This window comes from Eptesicus fuscus, chromosome 5, assembly GCF_027574615.1.
Source record: "Eptesicus fuscus isolate TK198812 chromosome 5, DD_ASM_mEF_20220401, whole genome shotgun sequence".
Taxonomy (NCBI): Eukaryota; Metazoa; Chordata; class Mammalia; order Chiroptera; family Vespertilionidae; genus Eptesicus; species Eptesicus fuscus.
Genome location: NC_072477.1, coordinates 78,052,565 through 78,075,207, shown reverse-complemented (window position 1 = coordinate 78,075,207; position 22,643 = coordinate 78,052,565). Strand labels below are relative to the sequence as shown.

The 22,643-nt window shown below is 49.0% G+C and overlaps 1 protein-coding gene across 3 annotated transcripts; it reads left to right on the top strand.

The window, feature by feature from the left end:
* Window positions 1-63: 63 nt before the first annotated feature.
* On the top strand, window positions 64-13,412 carry DHRS1 (dehydrogenase/reductase 1). Of its 3 annotated transcripts, none has more exons than XM_054716479.1 (9): window positions 64-139; window positions 562-739; window positions 2,275-2,418; window positions 2,572-2,651; window positions 11,227-11,359; window positions 11,670-11,816; window positions 12,363-12,432; window positions 12,781-12,861; window positions 13,031-13,412. In XM_054716479.1, exons 2-9 carry the CDS (start codon window positions 590-592, stop codon window positions 13,165-13,167), a joined length of 942 nt encoding a protein of 313 aa, XP_054572454.1. In that variant the 5' UTR covers window positions 64-139; window positions 562-589; the 3' UTR covers window positions 13,168-13,412. The 3 variants fall into 3 exon arrangements, with proteins under 3 accessions (XP_054572454.1, XP_054572452.1, XP_054572453.1); XM_054716477.1 differs by having other exon boundaries at window positions 92-174; XM_054716478.1 differs by having other exon boundaries at window positions 94-198.
* Window positions 13,413-22,643: the final 9,231 nt, after the last annotated feature.

Here is a 22,643-nt window from a genome sequence, read left to right as displayed (position 1 = left end):
CGCCCCGGCCCCGCCCCCGTCGCTGCCGCGGGCCGTGTGTACACCAGGTCGCCCCGCCCCCCGCGCCGCCCGGGCCCGTGCTCGGACTCCGCCCCGCGGCCGCAGTCACCGCTCGCCTTTGGAGAACCTGGGGAGTCAGGTGAGGCAGGTCTCCGGAAGCGGCACGGGTGGCGGGTAAGAGACGCGAGCTCCTCCCAGGTAGGGCTCAGGGTCCCCGTCCTTGGCTCACCCCCCATCCCAGAAGCCGCGCCACCCGGCTTGGGGCTTGGCCTGCCTGGGCCAGGCCGGGGCCAGAACTCCAGCTGGCCCAGGGCTCGGCGTGGACGCTCCGCGAGGGCCTTGAGGGCCCAGCCAGCCTCACTCCGAGTCCCAGTAGGTGTCCTGCCCTGAACAGCCCCTTCTGCACTCTGGGCGTCCCAAAACGGACAGCCTGGCCCTGGCCCTGCACCCAGGTGTCTCCCTCTGAAGCATCCCCACCATGGCTCCTCCTCCTAGCACTATCCGGGGGTCCCCCTTCAACAATCTGCAGGCTTCCCTCAGAGCAAATCTTTGCTTCCACAGGTTTTACTCCTTTGCTGGTGAGTCATGCATGGCAGCCCCCATGAAGGGCCAAGTGTGCGTGGTGACTGGTGCTTCCAGGGGTATTGGTCGCGGCATCGCCTTGCAGCTCTGCCAAGCAGGTGCCACCGTCTACATCACTGGCCGGCGTCTGGACACACTGCGGGCTGCTGCTGAGGAGGTGAGTGTCCTCTGGACCACGCGGGCAGGAGCCACTGCGGGATCCCTTCCTCCTAACCACTCCTCCCAGTCCCTTACCAGAACCCATAATATTCCTCAATAAAACGTGAATATTTTCTCCAAGTGGGATAAATGAACCCCACAAATAACTCCAGATCAGGTCACAGTTACCACCAAGTGAGTTTTATGGAAAAAAAAAGAAGAAGTTCTGTTTGAAAGCTTTAGGGACTTTGGAATTGCAACTAAAAATTTGTGGGCTCGTGCTTTCTTTTTTTTTTTTTTTTTTGGCAAGACTTTATTGAACTGTACATTTTTATTTGAGTTTTCTACTGGTTTTCAGTTAAATACTTGGGTACACTTGATTTGCTAGGCACAGGGTGAAGCAGTGTGGTTACCAAGATTAATAAGATATAACTTCTGCTCTTAAAAGCTAGATCTAGCCAGAGGTAGAAACAGGTCTTGTCAATGTATTGTGGATATGGTGAGTGATAAGAGGTGAATGTGTGTGCACAGAATGCTCTGGGATTGAGGGGTGGGTTTTGAGATGACATGAGAGGAGTTAGGGAAAGCATTCTGGGGGAAGTGGTTCTTGAACTGAGTCTTAGGTCAAAGAAGCTAAGACATACTGGCAAAGGGAACTTTACAAGCAATGGTGAAAGAGTGTGGATCCTGTGAGAAAGAATTGCAAAACATACAGGTGCAAAGCAAGAGCGGAGGTGAGAGGCTGGAAAGGAAACAGAATGGGCCTTGGAAGACCCTGGTAGATAACTTTGGCTTTATTCTCTAAGAGATGGTGATCCCATTGGAGGATTTAAAACAGATTTGTGTTTTAAATAGTTCATACTATCTGGCTGGGGTATGAATAATTAATTTAAGGCAGAAAGACTGGAAGCCATGTGAGCACATAAGAGGCAAGGAGGTAAGAGGGTTGGACTTGGAAAATAGGAGGCCTGTTCCTGACTAAGGTACTCTTCTTCCTCTCAAGTTAGAGGATGGGGCACATTTGTAGAAGCTGAGATGGAACGGGAAGTAGAAATAGGTCATGCCTGAGAACTTTTATTTCCTTGTTACCAGGAAGGAGCACAGGTGGAGTGAGGGTAAGAGGACTGGGATTGAGTAGGGGTTCCACATGAGTGGTGCAGGGTGGGAGCTAAGGGCATGTGAGATGGAAGTAGCCAAGGGCAAGGAAAAAGATGGATACTCATTTCTTAAGAGCAGCCTCCGTGTCTTATTTGTCCCATCCCCTCCACATGCAGAGTACAATGCCTTGTACATGGTAGGCCTCAATAAATGTTTGTTTACTAGTATTTTTAAAGCTGAGGTTCCAATCCACCTTGCTCTGAAAAGGGAGGACCTAGCACTCCTGAAATTCCTCACACAGACATCAGAGGGCGACATTGCCAACCATGTTCCCTCAGCTGCTGGCTTTGATTCCTATGATGGCCTTCTAGCTCCTAAGCTGGGAGTGGAGGGAAGCTGCATTATGTCTACCCTCCTGTGCGACTGTGAGCTCCTATCCTCTCTGTCTCTCTCCAGGCGCAATCCCGAGGGGGCCAGTGTGTGCCTGTGGTGTGTGATTCAAGCCAGGAGGCTGAAGTGCGAAACCTATTTGAGCAGGTTGATCGAGAACAGAACGGACGTTTGGATGTGCTGGTCAACAATGCCTATGCTGGGGTTCAGGTACTCTTGAAACTTTGATCCCAACTCCACACTCCCGACCTCCTACTGTGACCCCTGAGTTTTTATCCCCACTAATTGTCCTTCCATGATCCAGCCCCTCAGACCTTCCTGCCTTCGGGCCATCCAGTTCATCACTCTCCCTGTGCTTTCTAGCCAATCCTAGACAACCGTAAGAAGGCATTCTGGGAAAGCCCTGCCTCCATTTGGGATGATGTCAACAATGTTGGACTCAGGTAGGTGTTCCCCTATCCCACTGCAAGGACCTGGGCTCCCCTCACCCACTTAGCCAGACTGACAGCCCAGATCTTTCCCCATATGCCCTTTCCTTTTCCCTCTGACCTCCCATCTCTTTCTTCTCCCTTTTGTCCCATTTACCCCACTCACCTCTGGAGAAGTTCCATCCAAGTGAATCTGTACTTGGGAATGTCAACTTTTGTCTTGTTTTTGTCAGCCATTTTCATCTGACCGTGCCCTTTGCTTCTCTCCTGCCTCACTCTCTGCCCATCCAAATGCATGACCCAGAAGGGAACTTGCTTCCCTCAATAATGCACACCAAAAAAATTAGAGGAAGAAATTGTTTTGTTTTATCAATCCTCACCTGAGGATATTTTTTTTTCATTGATTTTTAGAAAGAGTGGAAGGGAGGAGGAGACAGAGAGAAACATCAATGTGAGAGAGACACTTCAATTGGTTGCCTCCCGCACACGCCCTGCCTGGGGTTGGGGATCAAGCCTGCAACCAAAGCACCTGCCCTTGACTAGAATCAAACCTGGGACACTTCAGTCATCAGGCTGGTGCTGTAACCATGAGCCAAACCAGCTAGGGCAGAAATTGTTTTAGATAAAAAGAAAGTCAATAAGAAAGAGTGAGTGTCAGTCATCGTAGCCTCCAGATCCTCACTCCAGACCCATAGGCAAGGGTACTCCCAGGTCAGAGTTGGGAAGGTAAGGGTGTCGTGGGTTTACATGTACATGTGGTACAGGAGTGAGATGAAACACAGCATTTAGTTTGCTCGACATGATATATACCAGTCATGTCTGTGTTTATTATTTTTGAAACTATGGTATTCTCATAAACTACACTCCCTGAATACGACCTGTGGAAATAACTTAAGATATTATCTGAAAATCTGAGACTAAAGTGTTTAAGAACATCCATAGTTTCTAGTGGCAAAATCCCAAGGAAACAGAATGAGAATCCAATCGTGATTTCCAAAGTAGAAGAAAGATTATGAGGACAGAGAGGGATGGTTAGCCAAGAGGCAAGAAAAGAGAATCCAGACAGCTGGTAAAAGGCAACACCCACATCCTTAGTCCTCCAAACAGGCCTTTCACATTCATCTCTTGCTGATCAGGGTTTTCAGCCATGTCTGCCTGGGGCCTGTAGTCTGGGGGCAGCTCCTGTGTTGAGCGTCTGCCCTCTGGTGGTCAGTGCACGTCATAGCAACCAGTCATTCTGCTGTTCGTTGATTTGCATATTAGGCTTTTATTATATAGAACTAGAGGCCCAGTGCACGAATTCGTGCACCTTGAAAGGAACTGTGGGCTGCGAGGCTTCGATAGGCACAGGGGCGGGTCTCAGCCCATCCTCCACTCCCCCACCTGGACCCTCCCACTACAGCCAAGGTCCCATCTGCTGGCAGTCCTGCTTCCACTGCTGCCTCTCCCACACGCCAGCCCCACTCGGCTCAAACCTGCTGACGGCGCGGAGCGACTGGGGCCAGTGCCAGCAGTGGGTGTGAGTGGCAGATGCTTGCCCCGATCATCCCTCAGGAACAGGGGTAGGTGGAGAAGTCCTCAGGGGTGATCAGGGCTGGCAGCCACTGCTTGCACCTGCTGATGGTGCCGAGTGATCAGGACCAGCACCGGACACTGGCAGTGGGTGCAAGCGATGGCTCCATCACCGGCAGCGGGTGTGAGCAGAGCCAGCGCTGGCAGCAGGTGTGAGTGCTGGGCGGGACTGCAGCACACAGGAGCAAAGAATTTTCAGTAACCACCAGAGGCTTGCCCCCATGACAGAAACCAGTGCCCACCTTGGTCTGGCACCCCCGCTCATCTGCTCCACCAACCCACCTCAGCCAATGCCCACCATGTTTTGCACACGGCCCCTGGTGGTGAGCGCACATCATAGTGACCAGTTGTTCCGCCAATCCCACCCACCAAATAAGTGGCTAGTTGTCCCAAATTCATTTACTGAATGATCCCTCTTTCCCTGTAGACTTGAAATGTTCCCTTAATAATTCACTGAATTCTCATTTACACGTGGATCTAGTTATAGACTATTTTGTTTCACTGGTTATCTGTGTATTATTATACTAGTACTACATTCTTTTAACTAGTATGCCATTTTTTTCATTAAATGTTTATTTTATTTTATTGTTTAAAGTATTACAAATAGTAGTACATATGTCTCCTTTTATTCCCCTTGACCTTTCCCCGGGCTCCCCTACCCCCTGGCACATGCCCTCACCTCTACCCCCTGGCACATCCCCTACCTCCTGGCACATAACCAATGGACACCCCACCCCCAGTGTCTTGTGTCCATTGGTTATGCTTATATGCATGCATACAAGTCCTTCGGTTGATCTCTTACCCCCAACACTCCCCAGCCTTCCTGCTGTAATTTGACAGTCTGTTCGATGCTTCTCTGCCTCTGTATCTATCTTTTTGTTCATCAGGTTATAATGTTCTTTGTTATCCATAAATGAGTGAGATCATGTGGTATTTTTCTTTCACTGCCTGGCTTATTTCACTTAGCATAATGCTCACCAGTTCCATCTATGATGCTGCAAATGGTAAGAATTCCTTCTTTTTTATAGCAGCATAGTATTCCATTGTGTTGATGTACCATAGTTTTCTAATCCACTCATCTGCTGATGAGCATTTAGGCTGTTTCCAAATCTTAGCTATTGTAAATTGTGCTGCTATGAACATAGGGGTGCATATATTCTTTCTGATTGGTGTTTGTTTTCTTGGGATATATTCCTAGAAGTGGCATTACTGAGTCAAATGGCAGTTCCATTTTTAAATTTTTTGAGGAAACGCCATACTGTTTTCCACAGTGGCTGTACCAGTCTGCATCCCCACCAGCAGCGAAGAAGGGTTCCTTTTTCTCTGCATCCTCTCCAGCACTTGTCGTTTGTTGATTTGTTGATGATAGCCATCTGACAGGTGTGAGGTGGTACCTCATTGTTGTTTTGATTTGCATCTCTTGGATGATTAGTGACTTTGAGCATGTTTTCATGTGTCTCTTGGCTTTCTGAATGCCCTCTTTCGAAAAGTGTCTATTTAGGTCCTTTGCCCATTTTTTTTTTAAATTTCTTTATTGATTAAGGTGTCACATATTTGTCCTCATCCCCCCATTCCCATCCCACACCCCTCCCCACGGATGCCCCAACCCCCTGTTGAACTTAGCCATTGGTTAGGCTCATATGCATGCACACAAGTCCTTTGGTTGATCTCTCCCCCCTCCCCCCACCCTCCCTTATCCTCCCTCTGAGGCCCAATAGTCCGATCGATGCCTCCTTGTTTCTGGTTCTGTTCTTGTTCATCAGTCTATGTTGTTCATCATTTCCCCTAGATGAGCGAGATCATGTGTCACTAGAGATATACTTATAAGAACTGAATGTGAGACGAGCAATAATAGTTATGCTGACAGGCAAATGAATCAGTCTGTAGTGAGTTTCTTTCTGGACCAGCAGTTCTTTTGAGACCCAATTTCAATGTCCACCAGTTCCTTATGTGTACATGTCGGCACTGACCCCTCAGCTCTGGATGGTGGACAAATGGTGGTAATGCAGGTCGGACTCCCTCTGGTTTGGTCTCGGCTGGACCCAGGGGCGCGGCTTCACCCGGACTCAGGGGCGTGTGGCCTCACCCGGACCCAGGGGCGCACGGCCTCACCCGGACCCGGTATTATTGGATTGTTTATCTTCCTTTTGTTAAGTTGTATGAGTTCCCTGTAAATGTTGGAGATTAAACCCTTAACGGAGATAACATTGGCAAATATGTTCTCGCATGCAGTGGGCTTTCTTGTGTTTTTTTGTTGTTGATGGTTTCTTTTGCTGTGCAGAAGCTTTTTATTTTGACATAGTCCCATTTGTTTATTTTCTCCTTAGTCTCTCTTGCCCTAAGATCAGTGTCTGTAAAGATATTGCTACGACATATGTCTGCAATTTTGCTTCCTCTGGAGTCTTGGGGGATATTTATGGTTTCCCGTCTTACATTCAACTCCTTTAGCCATTTTGAGTTTGTTTTTGTCTATGGTGTGAGTTGGTGATCTAGTTTCATTTTTTTGCATGTATCTGACCAAATTTCCCAGCACCATTTATTAAAAAGGCTGTTTTGACTCCATTGTATGCTCTTGCCTCCTTTGTCATATATTAATTGAGTATAATGGCTTGGGTCAATTTCTGGGTCCTCTATTCTGTTCCATTGGTCTATATGTCTGTTGTTGTGCCAGTACCAGGCAGTTTTGAGAACTGTGGCTTGGTAATATAGTTTGATGTCTAGTATTGTGATCCCTCCAACTTTGTTCTTCTTTCTCAGGACAGCTGTGGCTATTTGGGGTCTTTTTTTATTCCAGATGAATTTTTGGAGAGTTTGTTCTAGATCTTTGAAATATGCCATTGGTATTTTAATAGGTATTGCATTGCATCTATAGATTGCTTTAGGTAGTATGGACATTTTAATGGTGTTGATTCTACCAATCCGTGAACATGGTATGTTCTTCCATTTGTTTATGTCTTCCTCCATCTCTTTTTTCAGTGTCCTGTAGTTTTCCGAGTACAGGTCTTTTACATCCTTGGTTAAGTTTATTCCTAGGTATCATAATTTTTTTTGGTGCAGTGGTAAATGGGATTTTTTTCATTTCTCTTTCTGTGAGTTCATTATTGGTGTATAAAAAGGCCATAGATTTCTGGGTGTTAATTTTGTATCCTGCTACATTGCCAAATTCATTTATTAGGTCTAGTAGTTTTTTGATGGAGTCTTTGGGGTTTTCTATGTATAGTATCATGTCATCTGCAAATAAAGATAGTTTTACTTCTTCTTTTCCAATTTGGATGCCTTTTATTTCTTCTTCTTGTCTGATCGCTCTGGCTAGTACTTCTAGTACTGTGTCAAATAGGAGTGGTGAGAGTGGGCATCCTTGTCTTGTTCTGTTCTTAGGGGAAATGGGTTTAGTTTTTGCCCACTGAGTATGATGTTGGCTGTAGATTTGTCATATAGGGCTTTTATTATGTTGAGGTATGATCCCTCTATTCCAACTTTGCTGAGAGTTTTTATCAGGAAAGGATGTTGGATTTTGTCAAATGCTTTTTCTGCATCAATTGATATGATTATGTGATTTTTGTCTCTCAGTTTGTTTATGTGATGTATCACATTTATTGATTTGCAGATATTGTACCATCCTTGCATCCCTGGAGTAAATCCCACTTGGTCATGGTGTATGATCTTTCTAATGTATTGCTGAATCCGATTTGCTAGAATTTTGTTGAGGATTTTAGCATCTAGTTCATCAAGGAAATTGGCCTGTAGTGCTCTTTTTTTGTTGTGTCTTTATCTGGTTTTGGGATTAGGGTAATGCTGGCTTCATAGAAAGAGCTGGGAAGTGTGCCTTCCTCTTGAATTTTTTAGAATAGTCTGAGGAGGATAGGTTTTAGTTCTTCTTTGAATGCTTGGTAGAACTCCCCTATAAAGCTGTCTGGACCAGGGCTTTTGTTTACTGGAAGATTTTTGATCGCTGTTTCAATTTCTTCAGAAGTTATCAGCCTATTCAGGTTTTTTTATTCTTCTTGGTTGTGTTTTGGGAGCTTGTATTTTTCTAAGAATATATCCATTTCATCTAGGTTGTCCTTTTTGTGGGAATAGAGTTGTTCATAGTATTTTTTCATAATTGTTTGTATTTCTGTGGGATCTGTTGTTATTTCACCTCTTTCATTTCTGATTTTGCTTATTTGGGTCCTCTCTCTTGGCCTCTTGGTGAGCCTGACTAGAGGTTCATCAATCTTGTTTATCCGTTCAAAGAACCAGCTCTTGGTTTTATTGATCTTTTGTATTGTTGTTGTTTTTTTGGGTTTTTTTTTTTTTTTTTTTTTTTGGTCTCTATTTCACTTATCTCTGCTCTGATCTTTATTATTTCCTTCCTTCTGCTTACACTGGGCTTTTCTTGTTGCTCTCTTTCTAACTCTTTGAGTTATAGGGTTAGGTAATTTATTACCATTGTTTCTTGTTTTTTGCGGTAGGCTTGTAGAGCTATGAACTTCCCTCTCAAGACTGCTTTCACTGTGTCACATAGATTTTGGATTGTTGCGTTTTCATTGTCGTTTGTTGTCATGATGCTTTTTATTTCTTCTTTTATCTCTATGGTAACCCAGTCATTGCTTAATAGCATGCTATTTAGCCTCCAGGTATTTGATTTTTTATTATTTTTATTGTAGTTGATTTCTAGTTTTATGTCATTTGTGATCTGAGAAGTTGCTTGATGTGATTTCTGTCTTCTTGAATTTGAAGAGACTTTGCCTGTGACCCAATATATGGTCTATCTTTGAAAATGACCCATGTGCACTTGAGAAGAATGTATATTCTATGGCTTTGAGGTGAAATGTTCTGAAGATGTCAATTAATTCCATCTGATCTAGTGAGTCATTTAGGATTGATGTTTCTTTGATGATTTTTTGTTTAGAGGATTTGTCTAATGGTGATAATGGGGTATTAAAGTCCCCTACTATGACTGTATTGCTGTCAATCTCTCCCTTGATATCCTCTAGAAGTTTTTTTATGTATTTGGGTACTCCTGTATTGGGTGCATATATGTTTACCAGAGCTATATCTTCTTGTTGGATTGCTCCCTTTAGTATTATGAAGTGGCCTTCCTTATCTCTTGTTATGCCCTTCACTTTGAGACCTAATTTGTCAGATAAAAGTATTGCTACCCCAGCTTTTTTTTTTTTTTTTCATTTCCATTCGCCTGAAAAACCTTTTCCATCCCTTCACCCTCAGTCTGTGTGCGTCTTTTTTTCTGAGGTGGGTTTCCTGTAGACAGCAGATATATGGATCATGTTTCCTTTTTTCTTTTTTAATATATTTTATTGATTTTTTACAGAGAGGAAGGGAGAGGGATAGAGAGCTAGAAACATCCATGAGAGAGAAACATCAATCAGCTGCCTCCTGCACACCCCCTACTGGGGATGTGCCCACAACCAAAGTAAATGCCCTTGACCGGAATCGAACCTGGGACCTTTCAGTCTGCAGGCCGACGCTCTATCCACTGAGCCAAACTGGTTTCGGCTGGATCATGTTTTCTTATCCACTCAGCTATCCTATGTCTTTTGATCAGGGCATTTAATCCATTTACATTTAAAGTTATTGATAGGTACTTGTTTGTCTTCATTTTTATTCTTTATGCCTGGGTTCCTTCTTCGCTTCCTATTTCTTCTTTTTACAGCAGACCCTTTAGCATTTCTTGCATTGCTGGTTTGGTGTAATAAACTCCCTTAGTCCTTTTTTGTCTGTGAAGCTCCTGATTTCACCCTCAATTTTGATTGATAGCCTTGCTGGGTACAGTATTCTTGGATTCAGACCCTTCCTTTGCATGACTTTGTATATTCCATTCCATTCCCTTCTGGCCTGATGTGTTTCTGTTGAGAAATCAGTCGCTAGTCTGATGGGGGATCTCTGCGGCAGAGCCGGTTGCTCTGGAAGAGATTTCAGCAGCAGTGGAGGCTGCCCAGTCAGGGGATCCTGGTCGGCAGTCCCCACCAGTCCCTTGGTGTGTAGCTGGCCCTCACCCACAAATATATACTCCTCATATGTCCACACACTCTCCTTTCATTCTCTCACTCACACACTGTCTTGCAGTCTGCCTTCCCGTTGGCAGCCATCTTCCTCCTCCATTAAATATGTTTCTAGTATGACATTTTAATAAGGGGTGGTAAGATGGGGGAGCATATCCCCCACCCACAGATATTACTCTTTTTCAGAATTTACCTGGCTATTCCATGTTTATTATAATGGAGCTTTAGATTATTTTGTCAGTTCCTCCAAAAGTCTTATAGAGATACTAGAGGCCCAGTGCACACATTTGTGCACGAGTGGGGTCCCGCGGCCTGGCTGGCAATCGGCCAGGGGGAGGGACCACGGGAGGTTGGCCGGCTGGCCCAGGGAGGGACAGCAGGAGGTTGGCCGGCTGAGGGAAGGGACCACAGGGAGGTTGGCCGGCTGGCCCAGGGAGGGACAGCGGGAGGTTGGCCGGAAGGGGCCACGGGTGGTTGGCTGTGGGAGCGCACTGACCACAGGGGACAGTTCCTATGTTGAGTGCCTGCCTCCTAGTGGTCAATGCACATCATAGCAACCGGTCATTTGGTCGTAAGGGTCACTTAGGCTTTTATATATATAGATAACTCAAATTGACTGAATCTATGGATTAATTTAAGTAGAACTGATGTTTTACATGTTGATTCTTCCAAATAAATTATGCCTGTACCTGTTCTTTTACATTAGACAGCACTTTATAGTTTTTCCATATAGATCTTATATATAGCTATGTTCCCCCCAAGCTACTTTAGGTTTGTAATTGCTATTATGACAGAGCTCTTCTGTTACATCTCCTAGAGAGTGCCATTTCCCTCCTTCAGTGGTTAATTTTACCAGTATTCCTCTCAAGCCCTTGGTTCTCCAGGTCTGTGGCCACTCTGGTGCTGCCTTCTCCTGGCTGACCACAGCCACTAGAGGGCAGAGGGAGCTGCCAAGGTTACAGCGCCCTGGCCAGCACTGAACACAGTCCATTCCTTTCCTGTCCCACCTCTAGAGGCCACTACTTGTGCTCGGTGTATGGGGCTCGGCTGATGGTACCAGCTGGCCGGGGGCTCATCGTGGTCATCTCCTCCATTGGGGGGCTGCAGTATCTCTTCAATGTTCCTTATGGCGTGGGCAAAGCTGCGGTAAGAACCCAGTGGCACAGGGGTTGGGACTGTATAGGACAGTGACTGTACCCAGTTAGTTCGGGAGGTAAATCCCCAGTGATCAGAGTGGGAGGCCAACTTCAACTTTCCTCCTGGCCCTCCATGGACAGTTCCTTCACCTGGGCTCCTCTGCTGGCCAGAGTAAGTAGTGCACTGGGAGAGGTGGCCAGCTGAGGCAGAGCGCCTAGGAAGGGCATGGAACAGGACATGCTCAGCTGAAGCAGGGAGGGCAGGGAGGAAGGTGACATGGCCAGTGCCCTGGCTCTCACCCTGTCTTCTGTCTCTACAGTGTGACAGGATGGCTGCAGACTGTGCCCACGAGCTGCGGCGCCACGGGGTCAGCTACGTGTCTCTCTGGCCAGGGTTGGTGCAGACAGAACTGCTTAGGGATCATTTGGAGAAGAGTGACATTGCCGAGGACCCCCTGGTTAAGCAGGTTGGCAAGGGGAGGCCGAGGGTGGCAGAGAATGCAGAGGAATCAGCTCTCTATCCTTAATGTCAAGACAGTAGCAACAGCAAGGAGCAAATACCCGGGTGTTTACCATGGCAGTAAATTATGGGGCTGAGCACTGTACACGCGTTATGTCCTCTAATCCTGTAAGGGGATAGTATCTCCTTTTTATAGATAGTGAAACTGAAACCCAGAGAAGTAAGAAACTTGCTTAAGGCCACGGATGGCTTAAGTGGAAAGACTGCCCACCTCCATAGCTCCATGGTCTTGACCCCCACACTGTACTAACCTAGAAGGTCAACATAGTTGGCTTCCCCAGATCCTTCCACTTAGGAAAGACAGTGGGTCCTGGTGCCGGGGTACAAGGCTCACAGGGATGTGGGGAGGAATGGCTCCAGCACCTTCCAAGATGCTGAGTCCTACAGGTGCGTGCTGAGGGCCTCTGTTCTGGAACAGAAGCTGAAAGCAGAGAAGAGACGTGGGCAGTGCTCTGGGAAATTAACCCTTCACTTCTCTGCTCCTGTGTTTCAGCTCAAAGCTAATTTCTCATCCGGGGAGACCACGGAAATGAGTGGCAAATGCGTGGTGGCTTTGGCAACAGGTGAAGAGGTTGGGGGCAGCTGGTAACAAGAAGGGCCTAGAGGATCTGCAGGGTGGTGGCAGCCAGTTCTGGGGCCTGGCTCAGGAGGTGGTTGGGGAATAAGCCGTTCTTTTCTCTGGCTTCTGGAGGCCCAGAGGGTCGGGATTCCCATTTTTTGAGGATTGGGTGCTCCAGGAACTAGCTCCTAGGAGGTATGGCCAGAAGCCAGAGGCTTGGGAGCCTTCCTAGGAACAGAGAGAAACAATTCTGGTCTCCTAAGCCTGTCTCAGTGGTGCCCTGTCCCATTGGGCCCAAACCTTGTCACCCTGCACCACTGCCATGCCATATCAGCTGTATGTGTGCCCACAGACCCCAATATCCTGAGCCTGAGCGGGAAGGTGCTGCCATCTTGTGACCTTGCTCGACGCTACGGCCTTCGGGATGTGGATGGTAAAAGCTCTAGCCCAGCATCCAGCCTGGACCTCTCTTCCTTCTGTTTCCTGCTCACTCCTCCCTCACTCTCCCTGTTCCTTCCTCCCTCACATCCCATTCAGTCAGTCTCTTCAGCCAGGGAGTGGGAAATGAGGTCTAATCCTCCTTCTCTTCCTGTTGTCCTCAGGCCGCCCCATCCAGGACTATTTGTCTTTGAGTTCGGTTCTCTCCCATGCCTCCAGCCTGGGCTGGCTGGCCTCCTACTTGCCTGGCTTCCTCCGTATGCCCAAGTGGATTATGACCCTCTACACAAGCAAGTTCTGATCCTCCTGTCCTAAGGTCACCACTCTGCTTGTCTTTTCACTTGGACTGGCGGCTGAGCCCATCTCAGCGGAACAAGGCAGCCTTTCCCACCACCACGTGCGCCTGATACAAAGAGAAGGCCTCTGCGTGTGTCCTGGGCCCCATAGGTCCTTCTTTGTGCCTTGGTTTTCCTTGTTCCTACGTTTTGCTTTTTGCTTAAGTTTTGAAAAATGTTCTTGGTACTAATAAAGTTCTCATTTCTCCAACACATTTGTGTGCTGATTCTGTACTGGGCCAGTTGTAAACTACCTGAGAGGAAGACTCAAAGGTACCCAAAATGGAGTCCGGTCCCTGGGACAAGGCCCCTTCCTCCAAGCAGTTCTTGCTCTCCCCTGGAGACCTGTCCATCTCGGGGGCACTTGCCCTTGGCCAGAAGGCCTGTTTCTCCCTCCCCAGCTAGGGAGCGGGGCCCCTCCACAACCAGAAGCAGGCTTTCTCAGTCACACTGCTTCCCCGCCCCTTCATTCCACCCTCTTCAGAGATGCCTGCTGCTTCCAGCTGGGCCTGATCCGGTGAGCGCACTTTCCTCGGTGTTGAGGATTTTCTGGAATTTGGGAGAAAGTACTGCCTGAATTCAAGTGAGGGGCAGAGGGAGAGCTGATGGAACTAGCACACCCGCATCCTTCCTCTCAGGATGACACCACCTGAATTACTTAGTGAAGAACTAATTGCAAGAACCCTTTAGGGCAAGGCAACAGGGTGTATTCCAAAGAGGAGCCGAGGGCCACTGGGGGAGCCCTCCAGCCAGCAGCTGAGATGGCCATTGAGGTAAAGGGATAGCGGCTGTACTAGTAAATCAGAGGGGCAGAGACCACTGGTCTTCAAAAAAGGCAGGGTAAGAGCCGAGGCTTCCCTTGGAATCCAGCAGCTGCAGTCGTCCTGCTTACTGTTCATTTGGTGTGCCACGGCAGCTCACTGCTTGTGAGAGCTGACTATGCCCAGTTCTGCCCAGTCTGCAGTCAGTGACACTACGGTGGTTGCTTGAAGTCAGCCATATTGGGAATATATACCACAGAAAGCAACAAAAGCTATTAATCAGCACCTTTTTGTTAGAGAGAGCTGGCTTATCAGCACATGGCTAGAGCTGTGTACCTAAACCCCTCCATTTGCCCAGGCACCCCATTTAGATGACAGTGATCAGATTTCCTCACCGCACTCTCACCCCCTTCCACTGACCACTTTACATTCCTGTTATCCCCCAAGGTTTGTGAGGGAAGAGGTAGTTGCCTATCTATATAATAGAGGAATATGCAAATTAGCCAGGACACTGTGTCATGACCGAGGCAGGGACCTGAGGCTGCATGGTGCCTGGCCTGGGCGAGGGACCTCAGGTCATGCCCCCTGCCCCGGTGGGGCTTGTATTGGGACCTCATGCTGCGCCCCCCACCCCAGCGCCAGGCTGGGGGACCCCAGGCCGCGCCCCTCACCTGGCAGGGCTTGATGGACCTCATGCTGCACCCCACCCCCCACCCCAGCGCTGGGCTGGGGATCTCAGGTCACATCAGGGATCTCAGGGATTCATCATTTTTAAAAATATGTATTTTATTGATTTTAGAGAGGAATGGAAAGGGAGAGAGAGAGAAACATCAATGATGACAGAGAATCATTGATTGGCTGCCTCCTGCACACCTTCTACTGGGGATTGAGCCCACAACCCACGAATGTGCCCTTGATCGGAATCGAACTTGGGACCCTGCAGTCCGCAGGCTGACACTCTATCCACTGAGCCAAACCAGCCAGGGCGAGGGATTCATCTCAGATGCTGAGTGACATACTATTACGGACGTGCTCCCAGTTGGTGAGTGGGGGCTGTGAGCCGACAAGCAAACTACTCACCCAAACAGCTCCGGAGTGTAAGGCCTCAGGGCAGCCCAGCCCGGGGCAGTCACCGGTTGTGCTGTGGCCCAGGGGTAGAGCAGCTCTGGGAGGCCAAGGGCAGTCCTCCAAGAACTGAAGGCGTCAACCTCAAAAGCACACTGAGGAGAGTGTCATGCACAAAAATGGAGAGGGGCATCCAGGGGGGTGTGGGCAGGAGAGTAGTGTGAAAAGATCTGTATTTTAGGAAGCTCACTGGGACTGAGGTATGGGGAGGATAAGCCAGAAGGAGAGCCAGCCATCAGAAGAGTCCACATACCCTATCCAGGATGTGATGGGAGTGGAGGTGGGCTAAGGAGAGATGGCAGGAGGCAGAGTCAACAGACTGGGGGCCTGTGGGGAGGGAAGTGAGGCTATAATAGCCGGACTACTGTGGTGCTACCACTGGCATGGGGAACCATGAAACCAGCAGCAGGCGCAGAGGAAGAAGGAATGTACCTGAGCTGTGAAGGAGGTGCCAGCTTGCCTGAGGTTAGCCCTGGTGCGACCCTGAGAAGCTGGCTGAGATGCATGCAGCCCCTACCCTCACCAGCTTGGCCAGTCCCCAGAATATGGTCAATCCCCCAAAGGATCCCAGGGAGGGATTGAGAAGAGAATTTTTATTTGCTCTCTTTAAAAAAAAATGTTTTTAATCCTCACTTGAGGATATTTTTTCCATTGATTTTTCAGAGAAAGTGGAAAGGAGGGGGAGAGAGTGAGAGAGAAACATCGATTGGTTGCCTCCTGCAGGAGCTGGGGATTGAAACTGCAACCCAGGTGCATGCCCTTTGGTGAGCAAGCTGGTGCTCTAACCGCTGAGCAAGGCCAGCCAGGGCTTTATTTGCATTTTTTAAAATTTTATTTATTTTTTTAATCAGAGAGGAAGGGAGAGGGAGAGAGAGAGAGAAACATCAATGATGAGAAAATCATTGATCAACTGCCTCCTACACGCCCCCCACTGGGGATCAAGCCCATAACCTGGGCATGTGCCCTTAACCGGAATCAAACCCGGCACCTTTCAGTACGCAGGCCGATGCTCTATCCACTGAGTCAAACCGGCTAGGGCTGCATTTTTTGTTTACATTTTTAAAAGGTCACATATTTATGCGTCTCAGAATCCAAAAGGTATAAAAGAGCGTACAGTGAAAAACAGTGAAAAGTCCCCTCCCATCCCTGCCCTTGAGTGCCCAGTCTCCAACTCAGAGGCAAAACAACTAATGCTACCAAATTCTTAGGTAGCCCCAGAGAGAGCCCAGACAAGTAGCTCTAAGCAAATAGCTCAGGGTGTTCAGAGAAGAGATTTGACTGCATGCACATCAGGGCCTCTCTTTCTCCAGCTAAGTGGGGTTGCATCTTCAGTCTCCGAGGCCTGTTCTAACCCTTGTGTCCTACGCTTACTTCTAAGCTAGGGGCAGCCCTGGCTCCAGAGGCCCCTCCCCTTTCCAGGTCCTTACGCAGCTATTTCCATCACCAGAAGCTTCCCTACCCAATCAGCAGAGAGGGTAAGAGAGTGACTGATGGCCTAAGGAATGGAGAAGAGTGGCCACAGGGAAGGGGTGTGAATGCCGAGGAGCCCAGCCCAGCCCTGGCCTCCTCACAGAAGAGGGCCCACAGTGCAACTGTGAGATGCATGTCACACCTGAAGTGGATTCCTCTTCCTAGAGCAACTGCCCAAGGGTTAGGGGTGCTAAAATGAGGCAGGCCGTGGTGCCTTTGTTCCCAGGGTGTCCCCAGGGATGTGAGCTCCAACCAACTGGCCACCACAAAAGCAGGAAGGTGATGGAAGCAGGGCTGGACCGAGGTGTCTCAGATCCCAGCTTTTGAGACGTCCCTGAGGAGGAGCTCTCCTTGGCTCCTGAAGGCCCCTTTGGGTGATGTGAGTGAGAGTGGTGGGGATTTAGGCACAAGGAATGAGGAGCCCCAGCCCAACAGACAGACCAAGGTGAGGTGGTTGGGCCCACACTTGTCCTTTTCCCTTCCTCATCCCACCATGGCCCCCATGACACGGTCTCTGAGATGCTGAATGATGTCCCTTCAGCTTCTTGGCCGCCCCATCCCTGGGGAGGACCCCCACTGTATCTTAGAAGTCACTTTGCCACAGCCTGCCCCCATCACTCTCGTCCCTGGTCCTTACCCCCAAGTTGGTCCACTACTCCACACAGCCTGTCCTCCCCAGGCCTTTCTGCCTGTGCCCTCTCGGGCCTCCCATCCTGTCACTGTTCCTCTTGGCCCCTGTGCCCACCCTCACCGTCACCGGCCCTCTAACCCCACCTCCTCCTCCATCCCCCTCCATCTCCTAATCAGCTGGCCTTTGTTGCAGCCTCCTGCTGTGCCCTAGGCGTGGCAGGGCGGACAGGCAACAGGCCAGCCTTATGAGACAAGGGTCCAGCTCAGTCATCATCACAAAACAATTAGACAACCACGGTGAGACCCTGGGTGGGGACTCGCAGGAGCAGGAGGCGTCAGTGCGGCCAGGCTGCTCGCCAGGTCATGCACAACTCTTGTTCCTTTCAGGTTTCACCTTCCCGGGAGTGTTACAACATTCTAATCCCTGCCTTTCTCTGCAAACCTCACCTCTGTCTCAGCTCCTGTCTCCAGGAGCCAAGGGCATCCTTGCCCGTCGCGGTCTGTCCTGTCTCTAGCCAGGGCCCGAGCAGGCTCCCTCACAGCAAGGTCAACAAGCCACAGCCTGCCTGGACTTGTGTGCCAGAAGAGGAGAGGAACTGGAAGCCACCTGTGCTTAGCTTGAAAACGGGGAATCTGGGAGACAAAAGGAACCTTCCTTAAACCCTTGGAAATGGAGGCCGGGGAAGGAGGTGGGATCCGCTTTATTTCATTTCTGTTCGCGTGTCTGCACACATGTGCCCCTACCCTTGGCTCCCCGTTCCTTGAAGAGGTGGTTCCAGAAGAAACAAGCAAAGCTGAAACTCCACAGCAGATAATACCCCCACCATCCGCAGAGGGGCTTGTGCAAGAGGAAGCAAAGGTGACTGGGCTGTGGGCTGTTTAGTCACTGGGACACCATGAGCCAGCCAGAGGCTCGCAATGTTGCAAGACTGAGAGGATTCGTGTTTGCTGAGCGCCAGCAATGACCTAAACACTCTTTCTAGGTCTTACTTAATCCTGATTCATCTGCCATATAATGTAAGTACTCTCTTACAGCTGAGGAAACTAAGGCAAGCTCCCTGAACCTTAACTCCAGGTCCTCCCTGCCCCACCCCTCCTCTCGGAACTCAAGCCTGAGTCATGATCGGGTGCAAAGGGGTACGTGGGGACACAGTGTCAGCAATTCCAGGTGTTCTCCTTCTTCAATGAATTTTGAGGTTCCACCCCGTCCCCTGTCCACTCCCTCTCCACCTCACCCCAAGCACCCCACCCTGGGATCTAAGAGTCCCCAGCTTTCCCTCCTAATCCCCACTCAGCCTAGGGGTGCTGTGTACCTTTCTTGGGCCTCCATTCTTACCATTCATTCATTCACTCATTCATTCTTTCCCAGGACACCCCAACACCACCAATAACAAGAATGACACTATCTCCATACCCTGTTTCATTTCCTCGGGGCCCTTATGACGCTCTGAAGTCATCTTTTGTGTACACTTGCTTCTACGGAGTCTGTATCCCTGACTCAAGGGTGGGAGCTCTGTGAGAGCTGGGGCCTTGGCAGGCTGGGTCACTGCTGTAGAGTGAGCTGTTATTGGCGCTCAATGAGTATTGCTTGGTGATTGGCTGAATTATGTAAATGTTTGTTGAGCAACCACCCTGGTGCAGACACCAGGCCAGGGGAGTGGATGTGCAGTCAAACAAGCCCCCTGGGGCTGCAGGAAAGGGGATGTTGCACACCATGGGACGAGCTAGAATGCAGGCACTGCAGGCCCCAATGCCGGAGAGGCACTGAGGACACACCAGGGCTCCTCCCCTCCGTTTAGGCCCCAGCTCTAAGCTCACTTCCCTAGGAAACCTCCCCCACCCCAGATGCAGGCTTGGCTACCTCTCAGCACTATTTCCATCATCCAGAAAGTTCTATGGGACAGCCCTGCTCTGAACCATAAGCTCCATGAGGGCAAGGCCTGTGTCTGTGCTTGGCTCACTGCCATGGCCCCCAGGCCTAGCACAGTGCTCAGGACAGAGGGCACTCAGTCCCCAGCTGTTGAATGGATGAATGGAACAGGGAAGGGGTAGAGGCTGGGTCCTCCTCCAACAGAGAGCTCTTCTTTCCTGGGACTGGCCCTTTGTCCCCTGTGCTCATCTACCAGCCAGAGCTCCCCTGCCTACCCAGGGCCCACAGTCTCACTTTGTCCCAGGGCTTTTGTTTCTCACATGGGCATAGAACCTCACGGCTGCTGTCTGCTGGCACCACTCACACTGTGTATTCCCTAAACTCAAGGTGCCCCCTGGAGTTGTGCAGCAGTGGTTGCTACTCCAGCTCTGCCAGGCAGCAAGCTTTTTGGCCATGTTCCCAGCCCACCAGTGCTCTCAGCTGTCATCTTCAAAACCCACAGTGCAGTGCCTGACGCCTGTAACAGAGGCTCCAGCTTGGCTCAAGAAGTTTTACCAGATTTTCAGCCTCACTGCTTGGTTGCTTTTCCAGCATCTCCTTCCTCAGAGATGCCAACCTGAGTCAGCACCCACCTCGCTGGGTAAGATCAGATGCTCTATAGTGGGGATTTTCCCTCTGTGGCCATTCTTTGGGGCCCCACCCTTCCCTCTCACCAGCCAGCCTATTCCTTCCTCTTCCCCAGCCAAGAAGTGTGCTATGAGCACATGGTGGCACCGCTGGCCATTGAGGAATTTCCCCAGCCTGGCAGAAGAAACTGGGGAGCAGGGAGGAGAGAAAAAAATCTAAACACTCAGACCAACTTCCCAAGGAACCCCAGAACCCTGGGGGACAGGCAGTGTAAAGGATCTTCTTGCACTTGAGTTATTCTGGTCCTTGGTCCATCCCAAAAATCAAAACCTTGCAGAACTTTGGGGTAGGGAGACTCTGATCCTTGAATGCCCTCTACCACATTCTCATAAATTGGTTGACCAACACATGCTTGATTACCTCCCATGATGGTGAGCTCACCACCACTCATTGAGGTCCATTCCACCTTTGGACAGCTTTAGTTATTAGAAAGTCTTCCCTCGTGAGTCTATATCCACTCACTGGTGCTGGAAGCAAATTCTAGTAGTTAGCATAATAAATGCGAGAAGTTCATCAGAAGGCTGATGGACAGGGCTGAAGATTTGCATATATTATTGCCTGCTGCCAGACAGCTGAGGGCAGTTCCCCCAACCTGATAATCTTTTTATTGTTTACCAAACTTTACCTTTGATATGTATATCTGCTTTGCTAGAGGGCAAGATGTGTGAATAAAAAGCCCTGTGTGCGGAGATTCAGAGAACTTAGTCACTAGAACTCAGCTTCCTCTGGCTCCCCCATGTATTCCAAATTTATATTTCATGTCTAGTCTCTTTATTAATTTACTCACAGCCCTTCTCCAGATTCCTGAACCCTAGTAGATGCGGAAACACCCTGGCACACTAGTCTTTTTCTTTGCTCTCAGGTACACAGAATCAATGTAGTTTCTGTTCCAGCTAGTAGTCCTTCAGGAGTGTGAAGACCACTATCACCTACCCCGTGAGTCCTGTCCCCTAATTCAACATCTTCAGTCCTCCTTCTGGGCATGGGCTCTCCTCACCAGCCTGATTTCTCCCTGTGGACCCTGCAGTTTGTCCCTATCCTCTTAAAATAGACCTTACCCTCCCAACAGGGTCTGCCCATCACAGATCTGGGGCCTATGGGCTCCATCGTTGTGGGTCCTAAAGCTCTCTTCATGCAGCTCAAAGCCATGTCAGTGCTTCTGGCAAGCAAATCACAGGATCGCATCTGACCAGCCGTGTGCCAATCGGAATCTCCCTGTCTACACACACTAGTGTGATTCCACCTCCAACAAATCTTGCTCTTATGCAGATGATTATTTGGGGACCAAAGCCCCAGACTCTACCTCTATCCATATTCAATACCATCTAGGCAAATCTGGCCTCTCAAATTATGTTTAGGTCAGGTTCCATCACCCAGCATTTCTCCCAACCATGTGTTAGTTATTTTCAAATATGAGAATGGCACTTATATGATCATCTAACATATCACCGAAAAACTGCCACCACTAGGGACTTTCCTAAGCACATGAATCAAGTTTATTTGGAGATGAATGCCCTATCAGTTATAACTATACCTATTGTCCTATCATCCCACCCACAGGTCACCATTTTGTTCCTAAACTTATCCTGAGATGGAGCCAATGGGTGCAAAAGTACTGCGATGATGATTGGGGAACCTAATTCCTAGTCCTGACTCTGCCATCATGTATATCGATTTCATGAGCCTGTGATATTGTGATTTATAAGAAGTATATATTTGGTCTTTGTACCCAATTCCTGGCACAGAGCCCCTAAAAATCTTATAATTGCCTAAATGATAAAAGTACTAGGAGCATTTTTTTGTTTTAATGAGGCAATTCTGGGGAGCTCCTGAGGGGCTTCTGGATGGGGACTTGTTGCCAATGGGGTGGGGACCACGCCATTATTAGAAGCTCGGCATTTTTAGCTCCACCTTGCATCCCCCAGAGAGGACACAGTGGCTGGAAATGGAGTTATAATTGATCATGCCTACGCATGAAGCCTCCATAAAATCCCAATAGCATGAGGTTCGGGGAGCTCCCAGGTTGGCAAACACATCCACATCCGGAATGTGACCCACCGCAACTCTATGGAGACAGAGCTCCTGTTCTCAGGACCCTCCCAGTCCTCACCCTACGTATCTCTTCCTCTGGCTGTTCGTCTGCATCCTTTTTTAAAAAATTATTTTTTATTGATTCTTTCAGAGAGAGAGAAACATTGACATGAGAGGGCAACATCGACCAGCTGCCTTCTGCACACTCCCTACCTAGGATGGAGATGGAGACTGCATGTGCCCTGACCAGGAAACCCTGACCAGGAATCCAACCGGCAACCTTTCAGCGCACGGAGCGACACCCAACCAACCGAGCCACACCAGCCAGACCTATCATATCCTTTTATAGTAAACTGGCAAACACAAGTGTTTCCCTAAGTTCTGTGAGCCGCTCTAGCAAACTAATCGGGCTCAAGGAGGGAGGGTCCTTGGAGCCTCCAATCTATAGCCGGTTGGTCAGAGGCAAGGTGATAACTTGGGCTTTTAATTGGCACCTGAAGTAAGTGGGGAGGAAGGGGGAGGGGGAGTACCCCCCCCTGTGGTACTGAGCCCTTAGCCTGTGGGCTCTGGAGCTGTCTCCAGGCAGTCAGCAGGACACCCAGCGGGTGTCACAGAGAACTGCTTATTGTGGGGGAAACCTCCACACATTTGGTGGCCAGAAGTTTCAGAAGTGAAGTGTTCTGTGTGTGCAGTAAAGGTAAGGTGACCAGACGTCCTGCTTTTGGCGGGACAGTCCCGATTTTTAACAATTTGTCCCGCGTCCCGCGGCGTTTTAAAGAAGTCCCGATTTTTGGAAAGAATGCACGACAAGCTAGGGAACGGCGGGAGAACGGGAAGGGAATATACGGTTTTCGGCGGCCATGTGGCT

Bases quoted from the DNA above. Each gene is read 5' to 3' on its own strand.
- DHRS1 (XM_054716479.1), top strand. From the start codon at position 590: ATGGCAGCCCCCATGAAGGGCCAAGTGTGCGTGGTGACTGGTGCTTCC. The intron at 11,360-11,669 runs GTAAGAACCCAG...CTGTCTCTACAG, and splicing joins ATGGCGTGGGCAAAGCTGCG to TGTGACAGGATGGCTGCAGA. The intron at 12,433-12,780 runs GTGAAGAGGTTG...GTGTGCCCACAG, and splicing joins CGTGGTGGCTTTGGCAACAG to ACCCCAATATCCTGAGCCTG.